The sequence below is a fragment of the Macrosteles quadrilineatus genome, unplaced genomic scaffold (genome assembly GCF_028750875.1).
Source record: "Macrosteles quadrilineatus isolate MER2022 unplaced genomic scaffold, UCM_ALF_1.0 Scaffold_8__2_contigs__length_117827958, whole genome shotgun sequence".
Classification (NCBI taxonomy): domain Eukaryota; kingdom Metazoa; phylum Arthropoda; class Insecta; order Hemiptera; family Cicadellidae; genus Macrosteles; species Macrosteles quadrilineatus.
Genome location: NW_026542601.1, coordinates 90,567,212 through 90,592,175, shown reverse-complemented (window position 1 = coordinate 90,592,175; position 24,964 = coordinate 90,567,212). Strand labels below are relative to the sequence as shown.

At 40.7% G+C, this 24,964-nt stretch overlaps 1 protein-coding gene across 1 annotated transcript; it reads right to left on the bottom strand.

The window, feature by feature from the left end:
- Positions 1-1,524: 1,524 nt before the first annotated feature.
- LOC128999592 (carboxylic ester hydrolase-like) lies at positions 1,525-23,765 on the bottom strand. The gene is made up of 11 exons (XM_054426175.1): positions 23,619-23,765; positions 10,633-10,798; positions 10,039-10,191; positions 9,008-9,161; positions 8,000-8,185; positions 6,439-6,641; positions 5,746-5,905; positions 5,027-5,193; positions 4,285-4,435; positions 3,579-3,711; positions 1,525-2,926 (listed from the first exon to the last, which is right to left on the bottom strand). Exons 1-11 carry the CDS (start codon positions 23,672-23,674, stop codon positions 2,680-2,682), a joined length of 1,776 nt encoding a protein of 591 aa, XP_054282150.1. The 5' UTR covers positions 23,675-23,765; the 3' UTR covers positions 1,525-2,679.
- Between the last annotated feature and the right edge of the window lie 1,199 nt (positions 23,766-24,964).

Genomic DNA, 24,964 nt, shown 5'->3' with positions numbered 1-24,964 from the left:
GGTAAATGTAATATAGGTAAATGTAATAAATATGTTGTGAATGACTATTTTGTTAAATACAGAAATCCTGCTTACAAAACTAAACTATTCTCTATTCTAAACAATTGAACAGTAAATTGTTTACTACCAAGTTTCAAACAGTTAATCTCAAGAAACAATAGTCAGATAACCCAAAGTTTATATTGCTAAAGAAACTAAATTTTCTAATACCACTTGCATGAAAATGATTAGTTTCACTGATAGTTTTAACACGCCTCATTTGTGTTTCTTATGGAGGTTCATTATCCTGCACCACCAAAAAAATATGAAATACCTAAGCTTATTTCTAGTACATTAGATTTAATCTGGTTCTAACACTTCGGCATCAGATCCCATGTATGAACTGGCGTGGTTAGCAAGTGACAGGGTGCTGTCTGTACTATCACTATACTACTACACTATCATATGAGTTAGGGGCACAATGCTGTTTAGAGGACCGACCAGGTCCCGCTGAAATGAATCACTCAGTTGGCGCAACCAGTTGTGGAAAGGACCGGAGTTAGTGTGCGTTGCTGGAGCTATACAACCTACACTGTGTGTTTTTCGCCCGCCATTCCTTTGGACCAAAACCGGTCTACCGGTAAATTCCCACTTGCACAATTTATTTATTGACTTTGGACGTATTGGCGTATTTCTTTTGTAGTTTGCATTTTATACGACGTAACAATATATTTTATAGTTTATTATTTTAGTTTATGTGGCTTTTAGCGAATTTCCCATATAGGGAATATTAGCGAATTTCCCATATAGGGAATAAGCTATTACCGTAGTACTCATGGTAAGACCTGGACCCGGGACCGATTTACTTTTTCGTTTTGAGGTCCCTAGAGACCAAAAACACCATCCGTTTAGATTCATATATATATATATATATATATTTATATATATATATTTATATAAGTGTCCGTTAGCGCGATAACTCGAGCAAAAATGATCCGATTTTGATGAAATTTGGTGGAAACGTGTAATCCTACGTTTATTCAAACGAGTTCGCGATCCAGCATAATCGGACCATGGGAACGGGGGTTTATGGGGGGTTTTATGGGGTAAAAATGGGGTTTTCCCATTTTTGACCCTAAAAACAAAAAATTTTGCAATTTCTTCCTAAACCGTTTTGTAGAGCTTAAAAAAAGAAATAATTTAGTATATTGAAGCGCTGTTGTATGCCTAACGGTCACGGAGAAAATTCAAAAATAGTGTAATTTAAAATTCCCATGTTATTCTTATGGAGAAAATGAAAATTGTTGTAGTTTACTTATATATTGATAAAATTTGGCAAATTTATTTATTTCATCCTATACTATTGACGTATGGTCAAAAACACTTTTTACCTTCCCCGTAGCAGCAAACCTAAGCACTCGTTAAATATAATGTTATTTAAATAGGGAATAAATATGTCTTATTTGGAAATATTTTAGTAAAAATGTAATCAGACAAGTTGAAATTCGCTTAGTCTGCAGGTTTGCTGTGGCGGGGGTATTATAAAGATGTACTCCCCAATACCAAATTCTTATCAGCAGTTCCATGATTCACTGTTATTGAAATAAACAATGGTTGGGAAGGAGGAAGGGGCTATATAATTGTACCAGTGGCCGGCAATTTGGGACGCAATTTTTATTGGGAAAACTGCTCAAAACACTATTTCCGACCTGGATCCTCATTTTTGGCAACAAAAAATAAGATTTTATGTGAAAAAATTTCAGGTCCTATTGAAGGACCCACTGATATATTTACCGCACTCAATTTGTTAAGAACAATCAACAGCTGGGTTTAGTTTAAAACCATCTAAAAGCTACTGATAGCTACCCAGCTAAGATTAGATTAGATTTATATGACACTGACACAAAGTTTGTTTTAATACAAAGATGGGTGAAGGGTGAGTTTTGAATGAAGAATATGATAGCTTTGTTACTGACTCAGTTCAGCTTGCTTTTTGGCCAGGACCATTCATTTATTGTACATACAGGATTCAACCCCTTGGGTTTGATTTCAAACTTTCTAAAAGCTATTGACGTTTCTCAGGATTGAACTGGCAACCTACTGATTACTCGAAGAGCGCTAAATCCACTTGACTACCCAGCAACCATATCATACAAAATCTATACCAAAAAGATATGTATAAGAGGATCTACTGTACAGTACTGTACTATCAACTATAATGATTCACAAATTAACCTACAAACTAATTTGATTCTAATGCTATACACTATAAACTATGACTATATAGAGATGTAGACATCTCTTCCACATGTTAGCTGCAGAAAGTTTTTGATTTGACATTAACATAGTTGAATTGAGGCAACAACACAACAGAGTGCTGCTGCCAAATTACTGATTTCTGTTGAATATTAAATTACCGATATTATCCCTCTTAGCTTTTGAAGATTTTATAATTTGTAATGGTGTGACGTAAAAGATGCTATCGTTCATAAGTTTGGTTTGATTAAGACCTTAATCACACCATTATAAATTATAACATCTTCAAAAGCTAAGAAAGAAAATATAATTTTGACACAGAGTAGCTCACACTCTGTAAGCAACTCATTCAACTATGTTCTATCCTCATGGAAAATTGGCTACAGCTGACCCATACGGATGGGATGTCTACCCTAGAATACAAAAGTCAATGCTAACTGTCTGTTAGTTTTGCGATCTGTCGCTTAGCCAAATAAACATGGCAACTCCAACTAGCACAAGTGCACACGTCGGGTACAAATGTGAAGAGCTTGAAGGAGTGATGGTGTCCCAAAGAGCAACTCTTGCTGCCAGGAAATCTTGCTCCACCATCTGCAGAGTATTGTTGATGAGAAGATAGTTAGTCATCACTTTTCCAACTGGTTTCCATTCAACATCCTCCAAGACAGGGTCCTTTTCAACTGTTGGCGTTCTGAAATTTATAAATTATTTTATTAAAAGTTTTGCTGAAAATCTTTATGTATGAAACATTATTTTATTCTTGTATAACAGTTGCTATTCGAGTTTCAAGAACTTGAATTATACTAATCACCTTATTTTGGAGCCTACATTCTTTAGGTTAAGGTTTATATTCACATGTACATTTTGCCTGCTTTTGTGGTATCTTCAGGGGAGGTAAGAAGATAGAAGACCCCTGAAGATGCCACAATTGGCAAAATATACAGTGAATATAAACCATTACACCAAGATCAATTGCAAACAAAATGTAATTAATATTGATAAATACAATTAAACTAAACATTATACACTTAAGTGTAACATTAGGGTGTCAAAAAGTCATACTCTTTTATGTATAATTTCCCTACCTCTTTAAACCTCACATTTGATTAGATTTGATATATACAAAGCTGACACACCAAGGTAATTATGGTGAAGTCAAGTGAAAGAAGATCATGCCAACATAGACATCAGGCCTGTGCAGGGAACATATCAAGCAAAGCAAGATGTGACAGAATCAATAAACTAACGTAATTCAGTTTGTGTGATTAACTATACAATTATGGTTTCATGTAAGCTATCTTCTTAAATTTTTAAGAACACTGTTTCTTTGTTTCGTTTCTTACCCAAACTTAGCAAAGTTTGTCCACATTCTAGCCATTCTCCTCCAAGTTTTCATTTCATCTGAATCTTCTTCTGCCTCTTGATTTACTTTCTCTCTTTCGAATAAATAACTCAATTCTTCAGCATGTGAAACTCCTATAAAAAGGCAACATATACATTTAAGTAGCAGCCTTGTACAAGGTGTCCTGTAAGTGATCATCCAAACTATGAAAATTGTTCTATGCGTCAAAATAAAGAAAAAGCAGAACGCTGAGAGTAAAATTCTTCATTTTATTGGGAATGAGCAGAGTACCAAGCCTTTCGTATGGGGTCGGCATATAAGTATAAAATGCTTATTGCAGTTATAGAAGAGGACACGGTTATAATATATTATAAAAAACTAACTTGGTCCAATTTGAAATTTTTTTATGGCTTTCCTTATAGCAATTTCCTTTTTATAAACTTAAACTTCTAAAAAAGGTCTGATTTTATAACAAAATTTCAAGAACACACGTATCTAGCATTTCAAATTTCCCTATAAAATTCTTCTAGTATTCAAAATATCAATATATATTTCAAACCTAAAAAAATAATTCATTAGCAACAGTTTATTTCACAATTTTCTATTGTTTAATATTTTCCACATAGTTAATTGTAAAATTTTCTTTTATTTATAAAAATTTGTTTGTTTGAAATAATCTGTTACAAATTTTAACTAAATTTTCTTACCTGAAAAAGTGAATATATTTTCCAGAAATTTTACAAAAAATTCCTTGAATTTTCCATTGAAAGCAAAGTAATACAAATACACAGGAGCTCGTTCTCTGTAAACTCTTGCACTGACAGCCGTGGAGTACCCAAACATCTGATCTGTATACATCTGTAAGTGTGTGATTTATTAATACCATTGATTAATCATTCCCTTTCATAGATTAAGGTAAGTCTCAGCTATCCTTTTTCCATTAATTTACCAATAATTTATTGATAAGGAGACACCTCCTAGGTGTGTATTTTGCTGCAAATATGGAGTGAGATACCTTTGTGTAGCTTTGTTACTGACTAAGACCAGCTGTTTCATTAGTCAGGAAAATTTATTAAAAGTCCAATTAAGAACAGCTGGGTCTAGCCACCTAAAAGCTAATGACCCTTCTCCAGATTGAACCCAGGGCCGTATTTAGAACCTGTGAGGCCCCCTGCGGCTGTCACCAGAGAGGCCCCTAAATATTCTGAGTCTTATTTGAAGGTTGGAACTTAGAAATAAACGTGGTATTGCTTTAACTAGAGGAATTGAACTGATTTTAAATCTCATGCTTTAAGCATGAAAGATCTGAAAAAGATTTAACAAGAGCAATAAGTCTACTATTAAAAACTGAAAGCCAATGTGTTGTAGATGAAATATAGAAATAGCTACCATCAGCACCTTCCCACAGGGGATTTACTAACAAGAGGTTTATAAATATTAATAACTCACGTCTACATATCCTCTAAGATTGTTCTCTGAAGGTGGCTCTTTAAAGTAGAAATTCTTCAGTCTGTCAGTGAGAAGTTTTAACCTTTCTTTGTTGCATTTCTTCACTATACTATATGGGATCACTTGGTCAAGATTATTTGTTATGTTTCTAATTTGTTCTTTGCTACCTGTAACCAAAATACATCAGACAATATTCATTATTTAACAGAGTGTACATATATTTATACTAACAACAAAAGCTTTATGTTAAGCAGGAAACAAACGAGAAGTTTTTATTTAGACATGCATAGGTATAAGCTTTCTATAGTCATTATTACTGAAAAGTTGTCTTCTAGATCATTGGGGTTGAAATAAATGTCCCTGGTAAAAAAACTGCTTCTGTGTCCTATCTGAATAAAACACATCTTTAGCATAGATATCGTTTATGACTCAACATCTTCAAACCCTATGAGGCTATATAGGCCCTAGCCCAGAACTATTTCAAACATTAATTCAGGCTCGGCCTAGAGGGTTATGGTATTATTTCTTAGATAAAATCCATTGGTGATTGGCGGGATTTGAAACCAGGACCTCGGGACTAAAGTTTTGCGCTCTACCACAAGACCACCCCTACATCAAGTGATTTTCTATCGTTCAATGTAACTAATAAACTTAACCAATCTAATGCCCATAATATTGTGCATCTTTCTAGAAAGGTATAAATCAAAACAATTACTTACGCAGCATCATCATTCCTTCGTCGCTGTTTATGCCCATGATGAAAGGAACAAACGACCCTTGCTTGAGCTCTATGAGTCTGGTTGGAATCTCTGGCAAAAAAGGTTTTGGACTGTTCTTGTCCACATTAGGAATAAACACCAGACTTTGTTTCCTTCCATTCTGTGGACAGATAAAATATATCCCTTAGCATAAATTTAACTTGCTAGACGACCACAATGTTTGTTGTTCGTTTACGATTGTTGGCTATGAACAAAAGTGGTACGAGTGCATAAGTTGAGCTAGATAGCTGAGTGGCTACAATGCTAGTCTAGTATTGAGTAGGTTATTGGAGGTTCGATCCCGAGAAAAGTCATTAGCTTTTTGATGGATGAAACTGAATTCAGCTGTCCTTCATAATTTGGGTTTTTTTCCCTGTCTAAAGAAACAGCTGGTCAGTCACAAGCCACACATAGCACCTTACTTCAACTCTATACTCATGTTTTATTCACATTCACTTCACCAATATTCACCGAGATGTCGTTACTACTAAAAAATTATAATGGCGACAAAATGTCCTTTTGAACCATTCAAAGGCCATCCAAACTAAATGGAGTCTACTTCAGGGAAATGAGGGAAACATTACTATATTCAAATTGCTATGATCTAGAAAATGGATGTAAAAATAAGAGGAAGGCACATAGCAAACCACACACCACTAGCAAAGATGGCACCTTCTGTTGAGCCGACACAATGTCTTCAGCATTCACTAGCAATAGACACCTACAGACATCAACTAAGTCCTCGTAAGTGCAGTTTACCATCTTAGCTAATGCTTTCCCATAGGCCTGGCCATTCTCCGTTACAGCCCAGTCTCCTAGAGCAGTCCCACTCTCTCCGATCACTCGATGGAACAGACCTGGAGAATAAACACAATATGAGTCATCACACACCATGCTGAAAGATTTGATTATTGGGCTAAATACATTGTCATGGCTAAAGAAACAGCTGATCTAATAGTCTGTAACAAAAGCTACACAAGACTCTAATAGTCTGTAATAAAAGCCACACGAGTCATCTTACTTGTCGTAAACTCACTTTTCACTCATATTTGGGTTGAAATACATATCTTAGCCGTGTTTTCATCCCATTTTATAGATATAGCAATTTTAAACGTGTCTAACTTAAAGGTCAGATTCCAAGAGGCTTTCAGGGCATTTACATTCCTTCAAAACAGAAAAGGAGGACCTAAATTCGCTAGTGTAAATATCGTTTAGTTCAGGGACGTATTTAAGTATCCTTAAATAAAGGACGTAGAAAGTAAGGGATGTATTCGTTGCCGCCTCCAGGCAACGAAGTTTGCCGCTGCCCCCCCCCCCCCACAACTTATCAGCACACTCCCCGACCTCACTAATATCACACCAATGGACAATACATGCCCTGTCAGCTGATTTTGTAGAAAAATAATCTGCAATATTGCATGCTGCATCAACAAATTTAATAACTTTTGAGCCCTTATAAGGGACGGTTTTTTGCGTTGTTTTTATGCAGAACGTGATTTTGACTTGAATACACGGTATGCAAACCAATCAGTAATTATAATCGCGCTTTGAGGCGTGAAACGGCACACAAAATCGTCTTTATACAAGGGATCATATAACTGTCATTTAAGGGGATACAGTACATTTTTGAGACATTATGACTTTATTTATTGTAATAGCATTACACCTGGTCCCAAAAATATCCAAAAATAAAACGGTTCTAAGATTGGTTTTGTCTAATGAGTTCTGGAATCATTTTATACTTGATCAAAATATTTTTAATGGCTGTTTTGCCGTTCCTAGAATTATTTGCTAAACGTTTATTTTTTTAGATTAACCCCCGATTTTTAACCCCCAAAATTTTGCCGCCCCTAAAATTTTCAGCCCTAGGCAGGCGCGTAGTCCGCCTATTCGGAAATATGTCCCTGGTTTAGCTAGTAAATATTTCTTCTTAACCTAATAGAGGGACTTTTTAATTGTACCAGTACTAAAACAGTAGCTTCAAATATAAATAAAAATTTTAAAAAAAACATGTAGAAGTTTAAGTACATATAAAGTAACTATTTTGAAATGAACATTAAAGTTTGAAACTATGGTTGTATAGCTATAAAACTATTATCATTCACTCTTAAATAAATCATTCTCACTTGGCATAGGGATTTCAACCTTCTATTCAAATAGATCGGTATATAATTAGCAATTTGACCATTTCTTAAAACAAGAAAAGAGAAGTTACCCTTAGAGAGAGGGGAGAGGTAGTGTAGATGGACGGACGCAGATCCTGCACTTTCTCCAAACAATGTTACATTGTTAGGGTTTCCTCCAAACTTCCGGATCTCTCTCTGAACCCACCGGAGTGCAAACATCTGATCCTTCAACCCAGCATTGCCGGGAACATCCGGTGTGTCCAGAGTCAGGAAACCTTCGTAACAATCGTGGTACATATTAATTGTTTTCAATACTTTAATGCTAAAGGCTGTATTACGCATAGTGAGTTTACAGTCTACTGGCCAGCTTTCCTGCACAAGGATCGCGATTTAGCGGTATTATACTCAACACACTCGCTCTGTAGCTGTTATTGAAAAAAAAACTCTGGAAGAAGTTTAAAAAAAAAAGTTAGAGTCTGCCGCTGATTAAAAAGGTGACTTTACAGACAATTTACAAGGTTTTGAGCAAATTAGATTGTGCACTCCCAGTTGCTTTTGTACAAGAAAAAGGTAGGATGATGTTAGAGGAATTGGAGATGTTTGAAGTGCTTCCCAAACAGTCTTATTTTTTACTTCCTGTCTTACTAGACAGGAAGTAAAAAATAAGACTGTTTGGGAAGCACTTCAAACATCTCCAATTCCTTATAATATTTCTCTGTGTAATGGACCCTTTAAGCAGATAGTTTTATCCCTAGGGTAAAAATAATCTGCTGATGTCAAGGACAACAACAGTAAATTTCTTAGTTTACTTCAATTGCAAATAATACAGTCTCAGTGATAGTTAGTTGTTATTTTATGGTCAGTAGGAAGCCATTTTAAAAACGTGTAAAGTTCATAAGGTTTATTTCTGACTGTCGAGTTTAAAGCCTCGGCTTGCACCATTTGTTAAGTATAAGTATATGTGGGAAAGAGTCACTTTATACAGGGTCTAAAGTCAAAAAGCACCGATAAATAAAACCTGTAGAGGCTAATGTTAACCGCACAACTTAATGGTAAAATATTTTAATAACAACAATATAACTTTTTTTAAGTTTTACCTAGTGCTCCAAGTCGATAATTGAGTGTAACCACAATTACACCTTCTCCCACCAAAATGTCAGGACCATAGCGGAAGTAGCTTCCAGATCCCTCGATGAACGCACCACCGTGCATCCATACCATCACTGGTAACAGCTCTTCTTTTTTGGGGTACTGGGAATATTGAGTAATTGGTTAATTAATCATTTTTATACTTTAAAAAGAGATGTATGTACTTGGTATGTGTATGTTTGTTTTGGTTTTGGACAAAGGTAAAGAATCAACTGGGCTGAAATAGTACACAAAAGTTGACCAATCAATGGCAATATAAATGTTGTTTGAATCTTTAGGTAGAGTCTAAAAATCTAATTTAAAAGTGCCTGTGGCCAGACAGTTAACACTTTGAGCTCCACAGATTATTTAGTGATTCAATTATACCTTTTTTATTATGCTTTACCTTCATATTATACAGGGTGAATAAAAAGTCAAGACCCTCCATCAAATATTTTTCCAAGTAAATATACAGAGATATACTTTTGGGGGTCGTGCAATCTTAGCACGAAGTTTCATTTTATGATTTTGAAATTTTTGAGTGCCCCCCCCAAAAGGGGGGACTTGGGGGGTAACTCAAATATTTTAAAAGTAAACCCCCTTCAAAACACCCCATCATTTTGAAGTGTTTACAAAAACTTAAAGAATGGTGAAAACTAGAGGTCGCTATCTCTTCTCTATCCAAAATGGTAGCCCGTCAAATGTTGTGGAAAATCAATGGTAAAATTGGTTCGTAATGGTAATATTGGCTACCATTTTGGATAGAGAAGAGATAGCGAACTCCATATACGTTTCCTATATCAGTTATTGCTTTCAACCTTTTTATTGAATGTTACCTATCATAGATAGTGGTAAGTGGATTATTTACTCTTGATATTTTATTCTTGTGTCCAATATATTAGGCCTTGAAGCTCAAAGGGCCTTATTTATCAAATTGAATATAATATTTGTTGTATTTGTTGTGTTTTTCCTAAGGGTTTAATAAAACAAAAACCATTACCACTGGTGAATGAACGTTCAAGTATAAACAGTCCTCGCTCATTTCAAATGTTATGTTCTTGTAGCCAATGATGAAGTTGGAGTTCTGCATGCAGGATGGTTGGTCTTCCGAACAATTCCTTACTGATGTCCAACTCTCTGGAGGAACAGGGTACTGTAAACATTCAAGAGGTTAATCGTAAGCAAACTATGAGGCTATTCAAATGTATGCTGTAATTTCACCAGCACCTATTGCTCACCCAGAAATATGGCATTCATTTGGTTACGTAAGACATCGCTGTGTATTTTAACCATGAATTGGAGTAGGATAACCTGTGCATTACTGACCAAGATCACCTGTTTCTTTAGTCAGAACCATTTAAAAGCCCAATGATCAAGGACAGCTGGGTCCAGTTTTGAACTATGAAAACGCTCTTGACTTTTATAAGGATCGAACTAGTAATTTTATGAATACCAAACAAGCACTATCAACTAATCAGCTATATAGCAACTATAACCTTTCAAGCCCCTTTCTTCCATGAAGGTATTTTATAAAGCATGTGTCTTGTAAAAGTTACTGTTAATAAAATTAACATTAAAATAAAACTATCCTTACATTAAAACGTAGGTTTCCCACTGGAGGTGCTGCATAAGGAATACCTCTGAAGGCGTATATGGGTTTCTTAGTCCAAGAGGATGTATATTTAAATCCTTGTACAGGACCAAGTGAAGTTTCTACGGTAGGGAAGTTTTCATCAGTTTCATTATCTGCTTGGATTCCACTGAAACATGGCACACATTAGTATGATTAAAATATGTTACACTCAGCAGATCCTTGCTATAGATCCATACAGTAATCCAGAGTACCGGAACATTGTTCATCATGATATTTATTGTAAAGTCATATATCTTACTAACAGAAGCAATTTTTCTGGTGCACAATATGCTGCATGACCCACAGAGTGTTGTCTCTTTGTAAGCCCGACTATTTACGCTAGAGGCTTTCTCTTTGCGATGAGGTTTCCCAGCGCAGGACACGTCATAGTGGGATGCTTCACCTCCCAAGAGTTTCTCTAGAGCTTGGGAGGAAGTGCTTCTCATACTTTGGACCTCCATTGTACATTGACCTACCCGACGGTCTGAAGTGTGACGTAATTTTCCTAGCGGACGACGAGTGGGAAATTACGCCACCGGTAACAAAACGAGGATCCCAGGATTCGCCCTAGTCTGGTCGCGGGGAGTTTCCCAGGAGTCGATAGTGATTCGGATAGCCTAAGTTTGATAGCCCTGGTTGTCAGAGTTCGAGACGAACGTTGCGGGTTACTAAACACCCTACTCGAAATCACCACTCTAGCCTAGGGCTTGTGGGGAAAATAATAATTTTGACTTGACTCGGTGGGCAAATATCTAAATGACACACTACTAGCTAACTTAACAAATCAACAAGTAAGCTAAGTAGGCACTCCGCTTACCTACGGAGTTACGTCGTCACCCTGAAACAAACAAGGTTAGTACAAGATAGGCCTAACCTAGCCTAACTCCCACAGAGTCTGAATTTACTAAAATGATAAGAAAACAAGTTAGCCTAAGTGGTCCAGGTGAGGAACGAACAAAAAAAACGAAACTAAAAAGGTGAAACTGCTCCTTGAGCCAAAAACGAAAAACTAAAACTTTAACTTCCTCACGTGTTCAACTTAGACCAACTTCGACAGAACTTGTCCAGCAGAAACCTGTCTGCTGGAACGGACTTTGGTACGTCTGGGGAACTTTAAAAAGGGGTTTTCAGAATTAAAAAAGAAAGTCCCAAGACGGATTATGAAACGTAATTGAAAATATATTTCACCAACTGCAGTACTTTACTCAAATTGTTGGTTAAGGCGTATGACTAGGTCTGCGAATCAGGCCTAGCCTTCAAGTTCAACCAAGTTAAGTACACGAAAACTGGTCAAATAATATACAATAATCTGTAAGTTAGTTACAAAACTTACCCGATGACGAAATTATATCAAAATATTCACTACGAAACAATACGTACGAACTTAAGCTTTCAGAGCTTGCGATACGAACTTAAACTTGCACGAATTTTCGAGAGCGAACCAAAAACGAAACAAACTTACGAAAAGCCGGGATTACGAATGACAATTCTACTCCACAATTCTTCTTCTTCCTTCACCTTCGTCTCAGAATCGAGACGAAAGTTAAAACGCTTCCTGATTGGTCAGCACAAACAGAGTCAGCTGAGTCCCGTGTCAGCAAAGGCAGGCGTATGACAGCTTTAACCTGCTTTATAGCTGCCTCGCTCACAAGGTGGATCAGCTGCTCTTATTCTCTCCCGTAGCCCGCCCTCAGACGCAGTCGAACAACCAAACAACCAAACTGACACCAACGTCGTCTGCTGTCTTGGAATTGGAGGTTAGGTGCGATGTCAGTTTAGCGTCGCGACTAGGGCACAACAACAGCTTACATTCAGCTGTTTAAGTTTCGTGGTTTAGCCGTTATTTTACCCCCTACACATTTGACCCGTTACACCCCCTCCACACTTCGGAACGAAAAAAAAAGAAAAACGAGAAAAAGAAAAAAAAGCTGTTGAGCTTTCTTGCAGGTGACACATCAGTAGGATCGTGGGCAAGAAAAGTTGACAGAAGCTGATGCCGGACCCCGTTAGTCCGGCTGCTCCAGGGTGTTGACGACGAAAAGCGAACGAAGCCGGGTTGCCTCAGAGGTCTAAACGAAAACGACTCGGGGCGAAGGAAAACCGAAGATGGGGTTGACGAAGGTAGGGTAGCACGGCGGGCTCGGAGTCTCGGACGCGTGGTTAAGAGCTGCTCACGATGATACGTCACCCCCCAGACGAGGGTTATCTATGACTGCTTGTCGGCAGCTTGACGTGGCCGAAAGGACTGATGAACAAACGGATCGCAATACGTTGCTGCGGTTGCGGGATCCTTGCATATTAGTCACGTGCACAGAAAGGTTTTAAGTCTTTCACGTGCACGACGTGTACCGCAGCAGAATCCTCGTCTCGTACCTCGTAGAGATTAGCACCTCGACGACCGACCACAATGCAGGGGCCATGATATTTTGGTGCTAATTTCCCTACGATGGCGTCCGCAGCGGAAGACAGGATGTGAAGTCTTCTCATCACCTGCGCGCCAACTTCGTGAGTCACCTCCCTACGACGGAGGTTATAATATGTCGATTGCCTCTCGTAGGCAGCCTTGAGGTTCTTGTGTGTCTGCACGATCAGACGCTGAAACTCATCCAGTCGTTTGCGATGGGTCTCACTTAACGAGGGACCTTGGGGAGTTTCAGACACCTCAAGCGAAAGGCCACGGACGGCACAGGGAGGCTTCAGTTCACGTCCGAAACACAGCATCGCGGGAGTGAATCCAGTAGAGTCGTGGACAGCTGTGTTAAGGGCGTACTGAAACTCCACTAGGTGGTTGTCCCAAGACCTATGGTTGCCTTTCACGAACTGCGCAATCATAGTCTTCACCACCCGGTTCTGCCTCTCGACTGGGTTCGACTGCGGGCTGTAGGGGGCCGTTGTCTGTAGCGTGATGCCCCACTCAGCAGCCAGTTCTCGAACCAGTTTACCGACGAACTGCGTGCCGTTGTCCGTAATCAACACATCCGGAGCTCCATGTCGAAGTAGGATAGCCTTCAGCTTTGTCACCACATTCTTTGCGGTTGCAGACGCAATGGAGGCGAGTTCCGTCCATTTGCTGAAGGTATCCTGCACCACGAGCAGAAATCGCTGACCCCGTTGTGATCTAGGCAATGGGCCTACCAGGTCAGCAGACACTGCGTACCACGGTCCTTGGGGTTGTCGGAAGTACATTTTTCCAGCTGGTTTCGTTTGGGGTACTTTATAGGCCTGGCATTGGGCGCAAGACCGTACATAGGCCTTCACCTCACGACGCCAGTTAGGCCAAAAGTACTCCCCACCAACTCGGGCTAACGTTTTCTTCACCCCAAGATGTCCTGCCGTAGCCGTGTCGTGGTTTTCGTGCAGCACCACGGATACTTGGTCGCTTGGCACACACACCCTCCATGTCGTAGGTCGATCCTTCCTCGAGACTGCACGGTACAGCTTACCGTCGCGAAGCTGGTATCTCGAGTATCGCCCAGGGTGTTTGCTGACCAGATTGCAAAGGCGGTCGTACCAAGCACTGTGGCTGCCCGGCGGGTTACCATCGTTGTCCACGTCGGATGATGGGTCGTCAGTCTCCTGCTGTGTAGGACCAGGAGCTTCGTCGTCGATAACGTCACCCGCCGGATCATCACCGAGTGAAGGTTCGTCACCTTCAACATCGGTTAGGCGTCGTAACCGCAACTGTTCCCTTGCAGCGCGTCTGGTTAAAACTCCGACCTCAAACGTAGGTTGACCAGGTTCACCAGACGGGATGGGCACTTCAGGGACCGGCTGACGAGACAGGGCGTCCGCCACTCTGTTCGATGTCCCCTTGCGGTACCTTATCTCGAAGTCGAATTGCTGTAACTCCATTACCCACCGAGCCAGGCGCCCACTAGGCTCACTGAGCTTAAGCAGCCATTTTAGGGCGACATGGTCGGTTATCGCAATGAAGTGGTAGCCTTCGAGATAAGCCTTGAATTTTCGAACAGCCCACACGAGAGCGAGACACTCCTTCTCGGTAGTTGTGTAGTTCTGTTCGGCCTCAGAGAGTAGCCTACTGGCATACGCAACGACCACTTCTCGGTCGTTTACACTCTGAGTTAACGCTGCTCCCAGGCCATAATTCGAGGCGTCGACCTGGAGCACGAAGGGTTGGCTGAAGTCGGGACAGGCGAGAATCGGGGCCGTCACCAAGGCGTGCTTCAGAGCTTCGAATGCCTTAGTTTGTTCGGGTCCCCAGAGCCACTTGGCGTTCTTCTTCAGCAAACCTCGAAGTGGTATGGTTACCGAAGCGAACTTCTCGACGAATCGCCGATACCACGACGCAAGGCCTAGGAAACTGCGAAGTCCCTTGACGTTCGTGGGTGCAGGGAAATCCTGAATGGCGCGGACCTTCTCAGGATCCGTGGCGATTCCATCTTGGCTCACGATGTGTCCCAGATACTTCAGCTCCCTACGGGCGAAGTGACACTTCTCGGGGTTTAAACGAAGGCCCGCCTCGCGTAGGCGGCGAAAAACAACCCCCAGAAGTTCTAGATGCTCCTCGAAAGACGTTGAAACTACCACAAGGTCATCAAGGTACGCAAAGACCTTCGGCTCCAGCTCAGGCCCGATGACTCTATCCAGAAGGCGCTGGAAGGTGGCACCGGCAGAGTGTAGGCCAAACGGCATGACCTTGAACTGAAAAAGGCCTAGGCCTGGCACAGTGAAGGCGGTCACGGGGCGACTGTCGACGGCCAATGGCACTTGCCAGTAGCCTTGCTTCAGGTCCAAGGTACTGATAAACTTAGCCTGCCTGAGCTTCTCAAGGATGGCGTTGATCCTAGGCAGAGGATAGGCGTCCTTGATCGAGGAGTCGTTCACCCTGCGCATGTCGATGCAAAAGCGGTATTTCCCAGTCGACTTCCGGATCAACACGATCGGAGAGCTCCATGGACTCTCGGATGGTTCGATTACATCATCCTTCAGCATGGCAGCTACTTCATCGTTGATGACCGCTTGCATTGCAGGGTTACGAGGGTAGTGGCGCTGTTTGATCGGGACTGCGTTTGGTTTGAGCCGAATGACATGCTCAGTCAACGCCGTAGGTCCCACAACAGCATCGAAGAGAGGAAGTTCTTTCTCGAGAAAATTCTTGAGATGTTGTTCTTCCTTAGACGTCAGCGGTTCCAGTGTGCCCGTCGCACAAGGAAGTGTCGTGGTCGTGTCGAACGTGCCATCGTTGTTGACGTCAATTCGTATGAGGTTAAGGTCTCGAATACACCTCGTACCTAATACGACGTCCGTGGTGAGCCCAGGCACGAAATAGGCTCCGAGTATGAGGTTTTCACCTAAGATCTGGGCCGGGATGTGGTACTTCGTCTCAATCCGGCAACGTGTACCATCAGCCATCCTCAGGTCCGCCGAAGATATCTCAGGTTTTACCCCACACTCAACGAAGTGACGTACAACCTCATCCCCGACGAGGTTTACAACTGCTCCGGTATCCAACAGAGCGTGAAATCCCTTTCCAAGGAGCGTGACGTCGACAAAAGGTCGGATGTCGGTCGACTCAGACGATTTTCCAGCCGACACGTACGAGGTGCTCACGTAATTGAGCTTGGTAGAGGTCATAGATGGCTGCGCTGCGGGCTCAAGGGACTTCACGATGCCTGAACCCGATTCAGTGAAGGCCGTTATGTACTGGAGCCATGAGCTCCATTCTTCGGAGGTAGTGCGGCCACGGGACGTGGGCTCAGGCGACCTCCGGCGGCCTGAGTCCGTCTGGCGTTTCCCGCGCGACAACCGCAGCTTGTAGTGGCCACTCCGACTTGTTTGCAATAGTAACACCGCAACACCTTCGGCTGATCGCAATCTCGGAAGACATGTCCCCGTGCATCACAATTCCAGCAGACCGGAGGGTTGCGGTTACTCGACGATCTGGAGGGGCTCGTAGGCGGTAGGCCCCGGTTTCTATTGTTAGGAACGGTGGCTGTCGTATGCTTTGGCTGGTTACCCCCACTCCTTGCAGGGTAATCACCAGTGCGGCCGGTCTTTGGCGAGGTAGGTTGCGGTTTACGGTCAGGCTCAGAATAGTCCATCACCGCAACATCGACGAAACGGTCCATTCGACGCCTGGGCGTGTAGGCAGTCTCAGGCACCAATGCTTGAGCGACCGGAGGGGGAGGGCGGAACAGCTTGCGCTCCCGTAGCAGCTCCTCGTATTCGTCGGCTCGCTCGATGAGGTCGGGTAGCGTGACAAAGTCATGACGTCGTATCATGAACTTGTATTCCGGCCTCATGTTCAAGTACACCAGGTCGATGGTTTCCTGGTTAGAGAACTGTCCGCTCCGTCGGATCAGGGTTGTCAGAGCAATCACAAAATCTTTAAATGACTCTGTTTCACCCTGAGTGCGCTTCCGTATCTCGTCATCCAAGTGGCGATGATAGCCAGCAGGGAAGAACTGGACCTCGAATGCCCGCCTAAAGTCGTGGAAGGAACGCCACATCATTTTGTTGTTCCTGTACCAGAGGAGAGCTTGGCCATGTAGAAGTGAAGGCAAAGCCTTCAAAACGTCCTCTGGCGACAGAGAGTAGGCCTCGCGCAGCTCCTCTAGACGCTCCAGGAACGAAACCGCATCTCGTCGGCCGTCGAAGCGCAAGTTCCACTTCCGGACCTTGTCACAGAGGGCGGACGACGTTTTGGCAACATCGTCAGGTCGGTCATCACCCCGTAGGACATGCGAAGTCCTGACACCTCCATATCCATCCCTTGTCCGAGACGGAACTGCGTATCGGGAGGTTAGATGGTCGATCTCGTGAACTGGAGGCTCGGCGTAGTCATCATCACGTAGTCGCGAGCCCCGCTGTTCGAGGTTCAACACCTCGGCTAACGTTCGCTCCATGCTGCGCAGGTCGGCATTGGGCAATAGGCCTAGCATTTGGCGTATGCGGTCCAAACTCCGATGTATTGGGTCCTCGAAGGGGTATTCCCGAGGCAGAGACCCTTGAGCCGAGTCGAAGGTATGCTGGGCATCAGTAACGTCTTCTTGTCCGGCGAAGGACAGTTCGTGCGATGCCGAGGTGACCGCAGCAGGTGGGCTCTGACGCTGGAACGTAGCCCTGGGTAGGCCTACGAGTCCATAGGTACCGGGTGGCCTCCACGCAGTAGGATGATGAATGGACCCCGTTCGGTAGTCGAAAGGCGATGGGCGTGGAGTAGTATCATGCATCGAAGTTCGGGCCGGGTTATCTAACACCTGGCCAGTCATAAGCACCTCCTCCTGGGAGGTTGCGGGGGTCTGAGCACCAGCATTGATCCGCCAGTATAGGCAAAGGCGCCTGCGAAGTTCCTCTACCGTGCCATGGGTGGGTAGGTCGAGTCGCTCCACCTCAGCGATCAACTGTAGTTTAGACAACCGGTAGATCCATCCAACGCGAGGATCTTCCGTTGGGGCGAGCGGAGCGGAGTAGCCGGTCGAGGTCATCGGTCGTGTGTACACCGTCGATGTTGTGGTAACCGTCGATGCGCAAGAGCAGGTGGGGATAACCGATGACGTAGTCACCACGGCACCAGCCGTGGTTAGAACTCCTGGCGTCGTACAAACTTCAGGGAGTGAGTCAGGCATAGCTGCAAAGTGTTAGTGCACAACAAAACAAACAAATGGCAACAACAATTTAAAAGGCTGAAATTGCTTAACAATTATGAAAAATCCACAATAGGCCTATTTAAATTCAAGCCTACCGTTGTACAGAACTTTCTAAGTCCAAACCAGACAACTAAAAAAAAAAAATTTTTTTTTTTTTTTTTTCACAGCTTAAGTCCCAACTAGGTACTCAAAACCCAGAAAATTTGTTAAAATAGGGCCAAGTCCAAACTGCTCCAAAATCCAATAATAAAAAGGCTAAAATGCAATAGGCTACTGTAAAGTAAGAGTTTTACCTAAAATAAATAGGCTATCATACAAATAGGCTAAAATATTTAACGCTAAACACCAATAGGCTTAGGCTAGCAATAGGCTACAACGACGAAACTAGAAAATATGTAGGCCTAAGCTACCTACTAAACTAGAGATGCTAGGCTAGAACGTTAACGTAGAATAAAAAATAACAGTAGGCCTAGGCAAACACTTGATAGGCTAGAGCGGTTAACGTAGGCTAAAATCTTACAACTCGACGTCAGCTGCTACAGCGATCTTAGCTTGAGCTCACCAAGTACTATCAGACTATCCAATCACTGGTCCAACTGCTTCGGGCGCCATTTATGTGACGTAATTTTCCTAGCGGACGACGAGTGGGAAATTACGCCACCGGTAACAAAACGAGGATCCCAGGATTCGCCCTAGTCTGGTCGCGGGGAGTTTCCCAGGAGTCGATAGTGATTCGGATAGCCTAAGTTTGATAGCCCTGGTTGTCAGAGTTCGAGACGAACGTTGCGGGTTACTAAACACCCTACTCGAAATCACCACTCTAGCCTAGGGCTTGTGGGGAAAATAATAATTTTGACTTGACTCGGTGGGCAAATATCTAAATGACACACTACTAGCTAACTTAACAAATCAACAAGTAAGCTAAGTAGGCACTCCGCTTACCTACGGAGTTACGTCGTCACCCTGAAACAAACAAGGTTAGTACAAGATAGGCCTAACCTAGCCTAACTCCCACAGAGTCTGAATTTACTAAAATGATAAGAAAACAAGTTAGCCTAAGTGGTCCAGGTGAGGAACGAACAAAAAAAACGAAACTAAAAAGGTGAAACTGCTCCTTGAGCCAAAAACGAAAAACTAAAACTTTAACTTCCTCACGTGTTCAACTTAGACCAACTTCGACAGAACTTGTCCAGCAGAAACCTGTCTGCTGGAACGGACTTTGGTACGTCTGGGGAACTTTAAAAAGGGGTTTTCAGAATTAAAAAAGAAAGTCCCAAGACGGATTATGAAACGTAATTGAAAATATATTTCACCAACTGCAGTACTTTACTCAAATTGTTGGTTAAGGCGTATGACTAGGTCTGCGAATCAGGCCTAGCCTTCAAGTTCAACCAAGTTAAGTACACGAAAACTGGTCAAATAATATACAATAATCTGTAAGTTAGTTACAAAACTTACCCGATGACGAAATTATATCAAAATATTCACTACGAAACAATACGTACGAACTTAAGCTTTCAGAGCTTGCGATACGAACTTAAACTTGCACGAATTTTCGAGAGCGAACCAAAAACGAAACAAACTTACGAAAAGCCGGGATTACGAATGACAATTCTACTCCACAATTCTTCTTCTTCCTTCACCTTCGTCTCAGAATCGAGACGAAAGTTAAAACGCTTCCTGATTGGTCAGCACAAACAGAGTCAGCTGAGTCCCGTGTCAGCAAAGGCAGGCGTATGACAGCTTTAACCTGCTTTATAGCTGCCTCGCTCACAAGGTGGATCAGCTGCTCTTATTCTCTCCCGTAGCCCGCCCTCAGACGCAGTCGAACAACCAAACAACCAAACTGACACCAACGTCGTCTGCTGTCTTGGAATTGGAGGTTAGGTGCGATGTCAGTTTAGCGTCGCGACTAGGGCACAACAACAGCTTACATTCAGCTGTTTAAGTTTCGTGGTTTAGCCGTTATTTTACCCCCTACACATTTGACCCGTTACAGAAGGTTATTGCATCTAGCAAAACATTTTTAGAAAAACTTAAAGACATGTTTTTAAAAAGCTGTTAATTATTGTCTAAGTGTGTAACGGCCAAATATTACAATAAGATATCTGGTATAGTGACAAAATTTGTTCTGAAAAGCTTGTGTACCAGAGAAACACTTAATAAAGACATTTAAATTTTTGTATACATTTTTATTGCAAATTGTGAATGAAAATCTGATTGAATAACCCTATAATGGTAATGCTGGTTAAAAACGATCTTGCACATAGTGTTACTCCTTTAAGGGAACTTGAACAAAGTAATGAATGTGACAAGTTAATTGTAGTAATTAAGGTATCCAAATTGTCAACGTTTGTTGTCAACTAAGAACTAAATCACAATATTTTGCCAACCTCACTACAATGTCAACAGAAATACCATAAATAGACAAGCAGCTGTATGGTATTTAGAATTGTGAATTTAGTATACCAATTTTATACTTACAAAAACAATAGAAAATTGGAAAAATTAGTTCTTTAGGCTTAGTACAGTATTTACTTATATATATTTGTTCTCAATGTAGTGAATATGCATTCCAAAAGCCATTAAATAGTATATTTCATTACTAGGACCGAAAGTGGCATTTTCCAGCGCGCGCGCTTAAGTTTTTGTGTGAGGCGAAGCCGAACACAGGGAACCCCAATTTCACGTGCGAGGCGAAGCCGAGGGCGGAAATAATGGAGCAAGTGCCGGATAATAACTTTCGGTACGAGTTATGAACGATACTTTTCATCACGACGCAAAAATACACAAACACAGAATAGCAGACCTCAGTAATATTACAATAATTATCTATCAAACAATTTGTTTAAACATAAAAATAAAATAAAATATTCTAAAAGTAAACCTATGTTCATTTTTGTTTGACTTTTAAAACATAAAAATAAAAATAAAATTCTAAAGGAAGCCTTCGTATATTTCTCAATACTTCAAACATCAAAATAAAATATTAAAACGACTTTGAACAATACATACAGCTGATTTAAATCATTAAATTAAACTGTAACAAAACACTAGCGCGCATAGTGAATAAATGGAAAACTATTTGAGAGCGAGGGAAAGTAAATTTAGAGCGAGGGAAAATCAGCTGATCGATTTTCCCTCGCTCTAAATTAGAGCTTGGGAAACGGCTACTTTCATTGATGTCAGCTGTTATCGAAAATAGTTACTTTCGGTGAGGAGTGATGAAAAAACTTTTTCCTACAGTCACCCGACAAAGTTGGCTTCCTTGTACTGTTTATAGTACAGAAATCTGCTAATTGCTGCATATTTATACTTTGCCGTACGGTTTATACTTTGCCGCACGGTTTATACTTTGCCGCACACCAGGATTCCAACGAAACAACACAAAACAGGGTGGTTCTGTTATGCACGTAATCCGCGTACGCTTGGAAATAGGTTGGCAACACTAAAGATAATAATACTATGAGCAGCTGATTGACTATTATAACTACGATTTAACCTGTCATTTTGTGTTTATAGTTTCGGTATTTCTGAACTTTCTTGACTTTTCTTTTAAACGTTTTTAAAACATTCCTACGATCTTAATAAACAAGAAAATACCTTTAAAGCATTTTTTTTTAGGCGCGGAAACCACTTCAAATTACAAAAACATACGGAACTATATTCTCAAAACGCGGAGCACATTTATTGCCGAGGAAAAATAGCGGAGTGATACGGACCACGGGTACTACTTTCTCTAGGGCACCATTTGTGTTGCCAGCTGAACCTAAAAACGTGTTGTATAGTGTTTGAAAGACTAATTATTTATATGCTTTATAGTGACTGTAGGAAAAATATAATGTGTAACACGAGTGAAAAAGGCCTTTGCTGCACTCGAGATCATTCCGCACTCGCCTGCGGCTCGTGCGTAAACATTGCTCTCGTGTGCAGCAAAGTGCCACTTTCACCACTAGTTACACAAATAACTATTTCCTTTTGTTTTTCCATAATCTCAGATATAATATCATAAGAACACATTGCTAAACTAAGGTTAAACAATAAGTATGTTTGTACAGAATGATAAGGATTTAATCTGTCCTACTTACTGGTCAACTCTGTGTGTTAATTCTCCCTAAAACTTTTAGAGTAAAAAACTCCCCCTTAAAAATTTACAAAAACATAAGTATCAGTTAAAAACACAATAAACGGGATTGAAAAGTCTTGTATGAATAACTTTTAAGGTAATTGCTTTACTACCCTCTGCTGTGTGAAGTAGTTCACAAAATAATACTAGAAGGTTATCTGGTGAAGAAATATTCACTATTTCTTGAAAAACAATCCTTCTTCAGGAGAATCTCTCTCACCTTTCTCCTGTTTTATTGAGAATTAATTTAATTTAATAGTTACTTATAATTTGTTAGTTCTTAGGTTTCTTTTATTGTGGACAACGATCTACAAAATTCTAAATAATATATTATCTTAAGAGTTTTTTGATACTATGTGAACATTATTTTAAGTCATATAAGTGTGCACCTTTCAGTGCACACAACTGTACCTCATGAATGCATGTAATTGATTCAACTATCTACTAAAAATATTTTAAACCTAAAAATTCAGATAAAAACTGTTTTTCTTAGGCTCCCTCTGCGTTCGACGGCCCTGTAAGTGCATTGAGTTAAATGGGTGCTTTTATACTCCGCTGCGGCCAGTGCACGCCACCACGGCTGGGTAGATGCACGACGGCGCACCTAGGAGCCGCAGAAACGTGCGGCCTCTAGGTGCATTGCGTTATATGGGAGCTTTTATACTCAGCGGCGCTGTCAAGTGCTACCAACTGATCAAAACAAACTCAGCACAACACGGTACTGCCTTGCCTCCCCACATTTCACTTTCTGTTCCCACTATGGTAGGTGCTTTTCTTTTCTCTTAGCAGCAGTTTGCAAGTTTTGTGTATGTAAAATTACGGTAAAATTGAAGTAAATATAAAATCCCTAAGTTGGTAGCCCTGATACCTCCACCGATGCCATGACTGCCGCACAAACATGCGGCGCTTGCCGCTGAATGCAGTGGCATGCGGCCCGCCACATAGTATAAAAGGAGCCTTACCATGCTAGAAATAAAATTATAAATAGTCTAATTAAACAAGCAATGTGTTAAAACATGAATATATTTTTTACTAAAAATATATATTTAGCATAAAAAGTGTAAATTGCAAATATTTTTGTGCTTTACTAAGCTGAAAATAAAATGAGGAAGAGCCCTAACAGCCAACAAATCATGTACACAAAACAATAGTTTTACATAAAAAATTGACTTAACCTAAAACAACAATGATAAAAAATACTGTTTTCTTACTGAGCTAGAAATAAAATAAGGAAAAGCGTAGAGGTAATCCTCCGTCCAAATGCCATGTTACACTTTGTCACAATAACTAGGTAACCACAACAATCATCAGAACACTTCAGTTCAAGTATAGTGACTGAAGGTTCACAATGATGTAACACTATTATTCAACACAATGGTCACTGGTCAAAATATAGCAATGCGTGAACAGAAGATAATAACTCAGATGATAAGGCCTTATTTGCTTATGAAGGTCGATGCGACGGTTAAGTTTGAATCGGAATATGCTGTGTGGGATATTGAATTTCAATTTGATCAAATTATGTCTGAAGGTTCTAAAGAAGTAATTTAGAGCGGCATGAATAAGTTAACTTGTAATTGTGTTAGGAATGTCTTTTAATAAAGTAGTTTTTTGTATCGTGGCTTGTTAGTCGATAATTATTGGGATTACTTAATTGACAGCAAAATAATTTGGCTTTAGAATAAAATTCTTTGATGAATGAAGAACCAGTATTTTAGGTGGTTGACAATGGTTATTAGATTGACAATACATTGCAGTATATGAGAGAAGAGCTTATTTTAAAATACTCAGCTTTTGTAGTCAAATGGGATGGGATAAATAATTACACAGTATTATCACTATTATGATATGGTGCAGTAATTTTCTACTAAGGGGTAGCTTATGCTTCATAATAAGAAGAGCGTAATTGATTAGCATTTGGCTACATCACACAAAATTTAAATTACAAATGTACACTGTGATTACATTAATTTGTGTAATTTTAATTGGCTTATTTTAAGGTAATTAAATAGTCTAAAACCATAAGCTTGGTCAAAATCACTTCTTGGTATTTTTCATATGTAAAGCTGACCTCTTACCTGCTACGAAGTAAAATTAATTGATGGCCCAGTGTAAAATGGTGACTTGAGAGCTAAAATCAAACTTCTCAGAATACAAAAAATTCCTTCAATTTCAAAGTTAACACTTTACTTGGCTATCCAATTAGATCATTTTACAGAGACTGGATAATTTTTCACCCAGAATATATCAGGAGAGAAAGCGGTTTACAATTAAAATAATTTAATGAAATAAAAACCCTTTATTGAGTCCACCTTATGACCTTGTGGTCCTTTTCTTACAGTTAAACCTCTAAAAAGTCAACAATATAATAACATAACATAAACTGAATAAAACAAAAAAGTCTACAATAAGCAAATCTAATAATATAACACAAATTTATTTTCCCTGACATACCATCTGCATACACATACACCCTCTGCTGCACCCAGGCCTACACACCATCCCGCCACACCATGGCCATTTGGTTAAGGTAATATTCTTTCAGTGCCACCGTCAG

Coding starts and splice junctions, on each gene's coding strand:
- LOC128999592 (XM_054426175.1), bottom strand. CDS start 23,674: ATGGCATTTGGACGGAGGATTACCTCTACGCTTTTCCTTATTTTATTT. Junction 8,186..9,007: donor TTATCGACTTGGAGCACTAG/GTAAAACTTAAA, acceptor ATTGTTACGAAG/GTTTCCTGACTCTGGACACA. Junction 5,194..5,745: donor CGAAGGAATGATGATGCTGC/GTAAGTAATTGT, acceptor TTTTGGTTACAG/GTAGCAAAGAACAAATTAGA.